A 12,853-nucleotide genomic window follows, 5' to 3' on the forward strand; every position below is an offset into this window, starting at 1 on the left:
AAACGATTTCTCGGATGGAAAGTAATGATAACTTGCAATTCAATCACTGCAAGAAATCCAAACTACATTAGATTAGATCAAGAATTTGACAAACATGAAAAGAAAACAATTTGCATGCTCAATGAAACAAAAAAAGTAACTTTGCTCCAGCTTGATGAAAAATAAAATCATAATTGATAAGCATGTGGTTGCCTTCAGCAAAAAAAAACTAGGGTACAAGGGTAACATTTACACTTTAGGTGAAGCGAAACCTCCAAGAACAAGATTTCAGTGAACCAAAACATTTTGGGAGGAGTACACAAGAAAATTTGAGAAAACAAATATCTGCCTGATTGTGCACTCCCAGGTTGAATGAAAGTTTAAGTATAGTTCCCTTATGATTAACCTGATGATCGAAATTCATGAAGGTATGTGGGATGTTTCATCTAATCGCAGCAGGAAGGATTTCATGAAATTGAACACTAAACCCACCGAACCCACAGCAATGCCCGTTGGCTGCCTCTTCGGTATTAATAATAAAAAAAAAAAAATTGCTTTAGATAATTCTTGGAAGTGCAAAGACCATAGCTACAGCTTTGAGACAAAATCAGCCACAACAACGAAAAGACATATCTCTTCTCCTAAGGTATGTGGCTCCAAAATGTGGAGGGGAAACCCAAAGATCCGGGTCATATAACCCAGACCTTTAACACTTCAACAAAAAGGAAAACCCACTAGGAGCAGACGTCGTGAAGGGGTAGTGGGCTCAGACTAAACAACGCAGACCTCAGGAAGCCTGGACGACTGCCTAGGTGCACTTGGAGCTGCTACAGGTAAACATTAGGATCTGTTCCCGACTGGGACCACCGCCGTGTGTGGCTCTGCTCGACGGACCCCGAATCTACCTGTGAGCAGAAAGTTCACGTCTGATTTGCTCAAGCACCACTGAAGTGAGAAGTTCAAGAGAGCAGAAAAATTAGATGTGGTTTGAAGCACTTTTACTAAATCTTTATGATTTACAAAGATAATTTAAATAATTACAAAAACAACAAATTAGCTAGAAACCTAAAAAACCTAGAACAGAGAAATGTAAAAAATGATTTTGCAAAGTTGTAGATAAATACTGGGGTAAGATAATACTACTGCTAATTCAATGAAACTTGCAGTTTTTTTGTTTCACACACAGTTAAAGTCGGATATTCTTGCAGGGAAGGGTAATTAAAATCTACTGTTTGTCAAATGAAGACGTGTATTTTAGTCTATTCTCATTTATCAATTTAATTCCTACTAGAGAGCAATCCTGGCATGCTTTTCCAACTGTAAACCATTAACCGCCTCTATCTGATCAACACAGCAGTACTTTCCCATCTGAATCGCCCATAAACAGCATTTAGTTTAGCCGAGTTAATTTTCCTAACAATCCATCAGTGTCGTCCACTATAAACAGCACTGCTCTTAAAGATCGACTGAATCCAATAAACCACCAGTAGTACATTGTATACCACAAACGACCAATATTGGGTCAGCATTGACCAATAACCACACAAGATTCACTGAGTCCAATAAACAAACTGTAAAAGATCATCATATCAACCATAAATGACCAAAAACCACACTTCAGATTGGACACGATGGTTGACCCACCCAATAACTAAACCGAACATTTTCCCTCAGAAGTATTTTTGTCTTGTTTTCAAGTTTGAAAATATCTTAAATCAAGATAAAGTGACTTGAGAACCTGAAACTTAACTAAACGGAAACATAGTAAACATAACATTGACATTAAGCTACTGACGACACTTGTACAAAACCTGTCTAGATTAAGTCTGTCACCCCTGACTTACACGAAAAAAGGAAATACACCGTGCTAACAGGAAACAACTTTGCAAATTATTCCCAAAACAAAAACAACAATTTGTCAATGAGCTAAGAAACTTAAATCATGACATATCCTCTAAAAACTGAGTCTTAATATCCAATACGATTCGAAATTGAATTCCCCAAAGGTTGAAATAGGAAATCAGGCCCGATATTATCTAACAAATCACTAATGTGACCCCCAACACAGCTGTAGGTCTTAATAGAAGATGAGAAACAGACATTTAGTTGAGGTAAGCATGTTAAGAGATCAGGCAGAGGTCACAACTCTGCTGTCAAACACAGACAATTAGATTAAGTGTGCTTATACTAGTTGGCATGACATTTCATGACATCATGGTTTAAAGCACGGGTGTTAAACTCGCATTAGACCGAGGGCCGGACACCTGCTCTTCTGGACCTACTAAAGTCCAAAATCACGTTCATGGTGTTATAATGACCAATAGTGAGGGTAAAATGAACGGAAGTACATAAGAAATACTAATTTCTTTCACAAGAAGATTTTAGATTACACTTACACAAACCAAATAGAAATTGAAAGAAATGTTATTCAAACTACACTATCAATAGAAAAAGAGAACTTTATTAAGGCATCTAAAACCAAACATGAATACAAAGTTATGCCTAAAAACAACACATAATCAGGGTTCCATGGCTTCTGTGATGCGTAAAATAAATCAAAAGTAGGTCTGTACATTTAAGCCAAAACGCAATTTAGAAGTGTGTCTAGTGTCTGTGAACACTAAGCCGCAAAAATACTATTTAAATATGAATTCTAGTGGTGCAACGGATCACAAAACACACGGTTCGGATCATATCACGGATTTTGTGTCACGGATCGGATCATTTTTCGGATCAGCAAAAAACAAACAAAACAAAAAAAGTTTGCTTTTTGATAATTACTGAATGCTTACTTTAAGTACTTCTAATCCACAGCAAAAACTACTAGCTGAACTAATAAAGTCAGTAACAAAACAAGAACAATTACACAAATGACAAGTGTAGATGAACACAACAAAGTTACTAATAAAATCAATAAGACTAGTATTCAGTTGCAGAAATTTAATAATTAATTGTAAAATAACTAGTGCTTCTCACTCCAGGAATTTATAGGATGCTGTCTCTTTAAGGCCAAATGCAGGTACCGAATACTGGCACGCATCTTTCTCAGCTGTTTCTGTTCACTGAAGACATAACCGGCTGTGTTTACCAGAATACCAAAACGGGTATTTAAACATAACTTTTTATGTATGTTAAGAGAAGTTTTAAAGAGGAATCAATCTGTGAATCGCGCGTCTCTCTCTGTCTCTCTCTCTCTCTGTGCACGTGCTCGCTTCAGGTATGTGCCGCAGCGGTTAAAAAAAAAAAAAAAAAAAAACACAGAGCAACAGAGCGCGTGTTCTCTTTTGCTGCAGCGGTTTGAATGGGTAAATTGGCAAGAGAAAACATGTGCAAATTATAAACTTTTACTCTATGATGGTTAAACTTAACAGTTAATCCGCGAACCACATGCGTACCGAACCGTGGAGTCCGGTCCGTACGGATCACAGATCATCTACGATCCGTTGCACCCCTAATGAATTCTGCATGTTCTTCGTGTCTCTGTGTGAATGAATGGCGCAGATACGCGGTGTTTTCAGTCTCTGCCACCTCAATGACTACATGAACACAAATATAATCTCAAGAACTGCTCTGATAGTCACTTCATTAGCATTTTACCGTTTCTTGTGAGGAAAACGGAAACTACCGTCAAATTATTTACAAAAAGAGAAATAAAGGTCTTCACAGCAACCCGTCAAAATAAAAGTTTGGTTTAACTTGAAGAAACTGTGACAGTAATATATTATTTAATAGAATTATACTAATATCTACTACACTACTAATACATTTTTTATTAAAACATTATTTTTAAGGAAAATTTACCAGAAAAATGTAAATACACAGTATTTCTAAAAAAAAGAGAAAGTAATAAATTAATTCTTAATCAAATTAATTAATTAGACATGCTTTTGATTATTATTATTAAATTTAATGAAAATTAAATGCTGAATTTAAAACTAATAATTAAAATAATTGAAACAGAATTTGAGAAAAAAAACTTATTTAATAGGGCCTTAAAAATGTAATTTTTGTTTAACTTTTAAGAAATTGCTGTTCAATTATGTACGTTTCATGATTTCAATTAATTAGACATGCTTTATTATTATCATTTTTCCATTTAACCATTAAAACATTCTAGAAAAATTAAAATGGAAAAAACGGAATAGAGAAAAATTAAAACGGAATTTGAAAATAAATCGGAATTTGGAAAAAAATAACAGATTTCATAAGGCCCTATATAATATGCACAATTTTTTTATACATCTAAAACACTTTCATGCACAACTTCCACAAATTCAAAGAGGGACTGAACTCTCTAGGGTTATGTCACAGATTGAAATTTGCAAAATAGGTAATTCAAAGAAGTTTCCACCACTTTAGGTTACGAGATATAATGTGCACAAACTAAATGAAGAGCTAAAACATAATACGTGACCCCGGACCACAAAACCAGACATAAGGGTCCATTTTTTGAAACAGAGATTTATACATCATCTGAAAGCTGAATAAATAAGTTTTCTATTGAGGTATTTGGAGAAATATTGAGAAAATCACCTTTAAATTTGTCCAAATGAAGTTTTGATATATTCACAGTAGGAAATTTATCTTCATGAAACATGATCTTTACTTACTATCCTAATGATTTTTGACATACTGTAAAAGAAAAATCGATCATTTTGACCCATAAAATATATTTTTACAAATATACCCATGCTACTTAAGACTACTTAAGTTTTGTGGTCCAGGGACACATATTATGAATATCTCATATTGACAATAAAGTGACTTAAATCTTTCTCAACAAGCTGGTCCACTCTCCTCCACAATATTGACACAAACAACCAAGGAGAGACATCAGAAAAAAAAAAAAAACCCCGGCCCTTAAACAAGTCCTTATGCGCAGATATATACGTTATCCACCCAAATGTTTACCATTAAAAACCATCCCGCCTGACCACAAAATCGTGTGAAATGTCTTGAAAGCTGTTCCCGATCAACAGAATTAAAGAGTGCTAATGAGGAATGTCTAGCCAAATGTTTTCGTTTTCAGCCAGACATGCGGTAGAAGTCATACGCAGACTTGCCTCAGCTGGCATCGGACCACAAGCCAGTTCCTAATCTTGGATCACATTTCCCCCAGTCCAATCTGGTCAATCAAGATTTCAAAAGAAAGGAAAAACAGACAGCGTTATTGCTTCGAGACGTGAAAAACACGCCTAAACGCTTCTCACATCTTTACACCTGGTGTGAACTATTGCACAGTCAGTGCAGTCGGGTGGTTATTTAAACAGCCTGCGTCTGCGTTTCTGTCGCAGCTGTCTTGCTTATCTGGCCGTTGCAGTTCAGATGCAATGGCTCGTAAGCACAACCGTCTCGGCCTCTGCCTCGCAGCAGAGCAGCTGAACCAACAGGAAATCCAGTCTCAGTCTATTAATTGGTGGAACAATTTCAATCATTCGAGGGCTCTCAGTCGGAGAAGGAAAACGTTTACAAATGGCGTGCAATTATTGCACTTTCTTTTCGCCTGCTTTCGATTTGTTGGGTTTTTTCCCCTCCTGCCCTTTAAACTCTCCGCTAGAATGCAATTCGGAAATTTGGCAGCCGAGCCGACAGCCATATGCAGCTAAACATGGTGTTTTTACCAGCCGCTCCGTCTGGAGACCCACATGGCTGAAATGACTTCAACGGCATTCCATTAACGGTTACATCACAATTAGACAAGGACAGCAGTCTGATGCCGACAAATAAACACTCCGCTCTGGATTTTCTGTACTTGAACCCCAGCTATGGATAAGAATTACATGTTGGACCGAGACTGCATGGCATGCTTACAGTCAACCCAATTCACTCCAGCGATATGACGCATTTCTGAGATAAACAGCATTTGTTGTGAAGGATTTGATTGAGGGAGGGGCCGAAAATGATGTCAGCCGAGGGCTTGATGATGTCAGCCGTCAAGGAAAGTCGTTTCAGAGGTGAAGCAAGTTACATTACATTTTGATTAAAGATTACAAAAAGCCAAATGTTTTGTCATCGGAATAACATGGACAATGAGTACTGTGTATTACGAAAGTAAATATTTTCTAACCTAAAAACTCTAGGCTTCCTATAGACTTTCTATAGAGTTGCAGAATAACACTACAAGGACAGTATTCATGCTAAATCACGTCCAGACTATAATTGTGACTTACGACTGAATAGAGGCATGAAGTGAAACAGAGAGGAAAAGGACAAGGAGATGCCAAACCACGTGGTGAGTCACACAACAAACCTGAATGACAACGCTTCTCACAGAGATGAAGGGCATTTCCCTGGCACAAACTAGTCACGTTGAATGTATAAAGAAGTGATGGAAAACTCAAGGGAATTCCACACACACATGGTTTATTCAGCTCTGTGGATGTGACAACGTTTCATGTTTGTTTGAAGTCCTTTCCTACTGCATTTTCTATGTGTTTTGCTTAGGACTTTAAAAAAATACCAAAAAAAAGTGGTATAATTTGTGAATAATTAAGCATATTCATTGGGACCATTGCGATTTTTACATTTTAATTAAATTTTTAAATATTTTCGTGACAACTAAACATATTCCCCACAAATTCTTGTCACTGTAAGTGTAATGCATGGAGAATTTTTATGCAATTCCCATTAGTCAATGGTGATTCTCATTAGATCCTAACTATCGCAATAAATTAATAGCAAAACAAACCGCTTAAGGATGTCTGATAAGGACAAACTTTAATGGTAACTTTTAGTGCTGTAGTAATCAAAATATTTTTTAGATACTATTTGCTTGGCTTTTGACCTGATATGTGACCCTGGACCAAAAAACAGTCATAAGTCAAACTAGTCAAGGTATATTTGTAGCAATAGCCAACAATATACTGTATGGGTCAAAATGATCCATTTTTATTTTATTCCAAAAATCATTAGGATATTAAGATAGTGTTCCATGAAGACACTTTGTAAACTTCCTACTGTAAATATATCAGAACATAATTTTTGATTAGTACTGTGCATTGCTAAGGACTTCATTTGGACAACTTCAAAGGCGATTTTCTCAATATTGTGATTTTTTTTCTGCATTCTCAGATTCCAGATTTCCAAATAGTTCTATCTCGGCCAAATGTTGTCCTATCCTAACAAATCATACACTCGTAAAAATAAAGGTTCTTTATTGGCATCAGTGCTTCTATGAAGAACCTTAAACATCCATGGAACCTTTCAAATGCAGAAAAGGTTCTTTAGATTTTTAAAATGTTCTTCAAAATGGTTCTTTTTAGAACTGTTCACTGAAAGTTTATTTTAAGGTGAAACAAAAAATGGTTCTTCTATGGCATCACTGCAAAAACACCATTTTGGAACATTTATTTTTAAGAGTGTACATCAATGGACAACTCATTTACTCAGCTTTCACATGATGTATGAATCAATATCAGAAAATTAACCCTAGTGACTGGTTCAGGTTTTGTGGTTCAGGGTCACATATAAGTACTATGAAGCACAAATGACAGATATCAATACTGCTACTCATAGTGCTATTTAATGGACATTTTAAGCAGTTTCTGAGGATACAATAATAAGCAATTACAGCCATTTAATATATTTGAAAGCAACATATCCAACAACATATCAAAATTACTAATATGTCAGGATCAATCCTTCCAATCTAATTATTTTGCATTAGATCAATGAGAAAGCAACTGAAAATTGTACTAAGATTCTTTTTGTTTAAGCTTGACACAACTCCTTTTTCAATTGATTATTATAGACTTAATCTAGACAGGTTCTGTGAGATTTACCTATACCGTCAGTAGCTAAATGTCAAGTAACTAGTTATACAAATGTGGCAATAGCAAGTACATTTAACTGGAGAACTAAAGCAGAGATCCGGAGATTATGATTCTGGACTACCACCCTGGTCCATGAAAATTCTGTCATTAATTACTCACTCTCACGTTGTTCCAAACCCGTAAGACCTTCGTTCATCTTCAAAACACAACTTAAGTTATTTTTGATGAAATCTGAGAGCTTTCTGACCCTGCATAGACAGCAACACAACTGACATGTTCCCAGAAAGACCCAAAAAGGTAGTTAAGACATTGTTGAATAGTCCATCAGACATCAGTGGCCCATCCGTAATGTTATAAAGCTACGATAATACTTTTTGTGTGCAAAGAAAACAAAAAAACAACTTTATTCAACAATATCTTCTCTGCCGTGTCAGTCACTCGCATACGTCATGGTACTCTCATGAACAAGCAACAAAGCCTGACATGGAAGAGACTAAATTGTTGAATAAAGTCGTGCATTTTCTTTGCACGCAAAAACCTACCTTTCTGGGCCTTGAACGTGTCAGTTGCGTTGCTGTCTATGCAAGGTCAAAAAGCGCTTGGATTTCATCAAAAATCTCTTCATTTGTGTTCTGAAGATGAACAAAGGTCTTATGGGTTTGGAACGACATGAAGGTGAGTAACTAATAATAAGAGTTTTTGGATGGACTATCCCTTTAACCCAAAGTTATTCCTAATGTGGCGGTAAAATTGGACTAGACCTAAAAAAAACAAAACAAGAAATAGATAAAACCAATGATGAATCCGTATCAATCCACACAAGAAACCTTTTTCTTTAAAGGGTAAGGGGAGTCTTTTTGATTTCCTCAGTGCATTTGCATTCCACAAATGCCACTCACCACCACAAAACGCCTCGAGTCTGCAAAGTCCTGCACCGCCATTACATTCTGCTAGAGCCATACTTGAGACCCGTATGCTTATGACTTACCCAGCAATGATATCAGCTTATAACCGTCAGAAACAGACACTGAACAGTAGTCTGCTGCAGTAAACATAAGACTTCAGCTCTAATTGTCCTCTCGTCTCTACCTCATTCCATCAGACACAGCGCAAGCTTAAATATTTAATTTGGCTGCTCGCGACGAGTGGAAAGACTTGGAATTTGCCGGAGCGCTGATCCTGGAGGCACATCAAACATGGCCGCTGTCATCCGTCTCAACGTCCACTCGTGTTTGTTTAGCTGTTTGCATCAAAACCGCTCAAACTAAATAAAAGTGACCTAGAGGATTACAGCAGAAATGCTGTCATCTGTTAGCAATAACAAGACTGAGACTGGTTTAGAAAGCAGGGGATCTTCTTCACCTTCACTTACACTCTTAAAAATAATTATTGTCATCAATGGTTCCATGAAGAACCTTGAACTTCCATGGAAGCTTTTTTAATGCAGAAATGGTTCTTTTAAGAACTGTTCACTGAAAGGTTCTTTGAGGAACCAAAATTGGTTCCTCTACGGCACCACTTGGAAAAAAACGCTCTTAAAAATCAAGGTGCTTCACAACGCATAGAAGAACCTTTTTTGTCTAAACGGTTCCATAACATCTGAAAGAAGGTTCTTCAGATTATAAAAAAGGTAAGAAAGAGATGGTTCTTTAAAGAAACTTTGACTTAATGGTTCTTTGTGGACCCAAAAATGGCATTTCTATGGCATCGCATGAGAAACCCTTTAAAGCACCTTGATTTTAAAGAGTGTAGCTAAACTGAATATGAGGGTTTAAAGACTTATTTCATCAAAAAATCTAAATTCTGTCATTACTTGTTCACCCTGTCTCTTTCAGAAACCTGTACGACTTACTTTTGTGCAACACAAAAGAAGATATTTACAGCAATCTGCTCTTTTATATTCAAACTGAATGGCTGTTAAGCAACACTTACAGTGAATAATAACTATTGTTCTGTGGGCATTTTGTGTGTTTTTTCTACTTGAGGTTCTTCTTTTTTTGTTCCATGGAATAAAAAAGTCATGCAAGGTTTGGTGAATAAATGAAATCTGATTTTTGGGTCAACAACCCTTTAATAAAGCATAATAACAAAATTGCACAAAGTACTGAGGGGTGTAAGATCACTAGGAATCATTATCGCAATAATATTTCCATTAAACTAATCAGCCTGGAGAAGCTGTGCATTACAGTGATTTTTCCACAGTTAAATGCCTTGCACTAGACTTAAAACAAAATATGCATTGTAAAATAAAAAGTTATCTGAAGTTGTTACTGATGAAAATAAATGATTTTGAAGTTAAAAACTATGAAATGTAATGGCAATTTCCAAGTGAAAGCTATTTCTACAACAAATTTTGCTCAGTGCACATGTACGAAAGCCATTGCGAACGTGTTTTAATACTAAAAAAAACCTCAGAGAGACATTAAAATGTTTTCAACCAATCAGGACGCCTCGATTTCAGAAAACCGAGTTGCACTTTGGTGCAACTAGGTTAATCTCTTATATAGTTCAGCACTGGGAACCGGTGGGAAGCTGCGAGATGACAGCAGGTCAGTCATTGTAAAAGTTTTATCCTCATTCCAACCCACGGCGCAGAGAAAATAGCACATTTAAGGGTGCAACAGCAATCAGGGAGGAAAATGAGCTCTTTCTATATGCGAGAGCCAGACATCTCCAGAGCCCCACAGACGAATCTCCCAGTCTCACAGACTGCTGCTTCCTCCCACAACCGCACTGCTGGGTCATGATGAATACTACAACATCCTGCTGCATACTTGGAGGTTGATTTCACTGCACGGTATGCTTCATTGTGGAAAGCATTCCCTGAGGACACCGGCAGAAATTTTTGTAGAGACAGACTGATCGATGGGTTGACTGATATTTTTTATCGACATTCACGTTTTTAGTTGTTCAGCATCAGGTCTCATTGCCGTTTGCTGGGTCTTTAAAAAACATCACTTACAACGCAACTAAAAGTTCAACAGGAAACAGCAAAGCTCACAGGAAACACAACTTACTTATTCTTTGCATAAATTACTCATCTTTTATACAACAGCCATTCATTCTGAAGTCAGAAATGACTAACATTTAACAGTCACAGATAAAATAAACATGAAAAAATGTTGGCGATCAATAATAAAATATCTGCAATATTTTATTTACACACTCAAACGATTAAGCTATGTATTAGTTAAAAAAAAAAGTAATAAAACAATATTTAGAAATGACATTCAAATACAAAAACGTTTGTATATATTGGTGGTTAAAACATTTAAACATCTTTAATAATATTTTATTACATTTTATTTTATTTAAAAAAAGTGAAACCTGCACTTCACAACAGTTCTGCTGCTAATATTGTGAAAATTTATAGTACTCACAAATTAGTTTGACAATTTTTTTGTCACCAAATTCAAAGATTCAAGTTTCAAACAATAGACATTGAACCAGTTTAATTATTTAACTACGTTTTGACACAATAACTGAAGTTAAAAAAGAAATCATCAGTAGACTTATATGTGACCCTGGAATAGTAGCAATAGCCAATAAAAACAAAATATGCCAAAAATCAATAGGATGTTAAGATCATGTTCCATGAAGATATTTTGTACATTTTCTACCATAAATATATCAAAACATATTTTTGATTAGTAATATGCATTACTAAGAAACTACATTTGGACAACTTTAAAGATAATTTTCTCAATATTTAGATTTTATTTTGATTTTCAAGATTGCAGATTTTTAAATAGTTGTATCTTGGCCAAATCATGCACAAACCATGCATCAATGGAAAGCTTGTTTATTCAGGTTTCAGCTTTCTTAATTCAGTTTCTTAAATTTGTGGTCCAGGGTCACATCAAGAAACCGATTAAGTTACAATATCGACATACAAACAAAATACCGGTCGGTAAATATACTAGCATCAAGTTATTTTTAACAGTGCAGTCTATTGGCATTTGTGTGTGTGTGTGTGTCCATGTGTGCATGTTCTATCGTACTCTTCATCTTTTAAAACGTAACTATGTTTGGTTAACCCCCGCTAAGTAACGTAAGTAATTAGTGTAATAGTTTACAATGCCACATGGTACAAACATTTCAAATACATTGATGGGATTGTAGAGATTAATACACTCGCAGCCCAGTATTGATGGGATTAGCACAACGCGATTTCTTATCCCACATTTTGCGTTTGGCGCAAATGACCACATAAAAAGTACGCGTTAAATTTGCGCGTTTGGTAAAGTACTACAGCGAATTTATGTCAATAAGCCATATTGTTCGCAGCGCCGAAAGCTAATTCTTAAAACAAATGTGTATCTGCGTGTGTTCGCTTTAATAAGCACGTAAACGATACTCGCAACGCAACTTGGAAAACGTAAACAATGAAAGGAAAAAAAAAAAAATTTTTACGTTAATTGTTGCGTTCGCGCTTCATTGAGGCTCCATTATGACGCTGCCCAGCCTGCTAAAGAACGCAACGCTGCAAAAAACCGCCAGTTTCGGTCGTACATTTGCGTATTAAACGCATTATTTGACAATTAAACACACTGGAGTCCTTTTAAACGCAAGCCCACATGTAAAGACTGAAAACCACAATGACTTACAGCAGTAGCTGTTAGCCAGCTAGCCAGTTTCAGATGAAACTGTACGATGTCGTAAATTCCTTACCTGTTAAACGCAACTTAACGGGTCCATTTCTTCTAACTCCTTGATTAGACATGTCCTTGGCCCTTATCCCGGCTGATTATGACAGAAAACGAGTCGAACGTGCTGTAGAGTTGCTTTTTGGTTGCCCTCAACGCCAGTTTCACAGTGAACAGAAAATAATGGAGTCACGGTCCTGTGGCCCGGATGTGCACAGCCCTGCCATGTCTACATACATACACTCTCGCGTCGCGGCTTTAACGCGCTCCTCTCATTTCTACCGTCTGCGAAAGTAAATCCACGACGTCCCCTCAAAAGATGCGCTTACAAAGACCTCCTGAAGTTCTCCGCATTTTCCGCGAACGAGCTGCGCTCGGCTACTGCTGCCATTCCAAGGAGACCTTGAGGGAAAAGTTGTATCGCTACAGGCGACTGAATTGAGGAAATGTGGTTTG

The 12,853-nt window shown here is 36.5% G+C and overlaps 1 protein-coding gene across 1 annotated transcript in view; it reads right to left on the minus strand.

Annotated features, from left to right (window-relative positions):
• Nucleotides 1–12,842, minus strand: part of smurf2 (SMAD specific E3 ubiquitin protein ligase 2) — an 87,148-nt gene extending 74,306 nt beyond the window's left edge. The window contains exon 1 of the mRNA XM_073833547.1: nucleotides 12,423–12,842. Coding sequence (XP_073689648.1) covers nucleotides 12,423–12,474 — 52 coding nt within the window. The 5' untranslated portion in view covers nucleotides 12,475–12,842. The remainder of the gene's footprint in view (nucleotides 1–12,422) is intronic.
• Nucleotides 12,843–12,853: the final 11 nt, after the last annotated feature.

The sequence above is a fragment of the Garra rufa genome, chromosome 1 (assembly GCF_049309525.1).
Source record: "Garra rufa chromosome 1, GarRuf1.0, whole genome shotgun sequence".
Classification (NCBI taxonomy): Eukaryota; Metazoa; Chordata; class Actinopteri; order Cypriniformes; family Cyprinidae; genus Garra; species Garra rufa.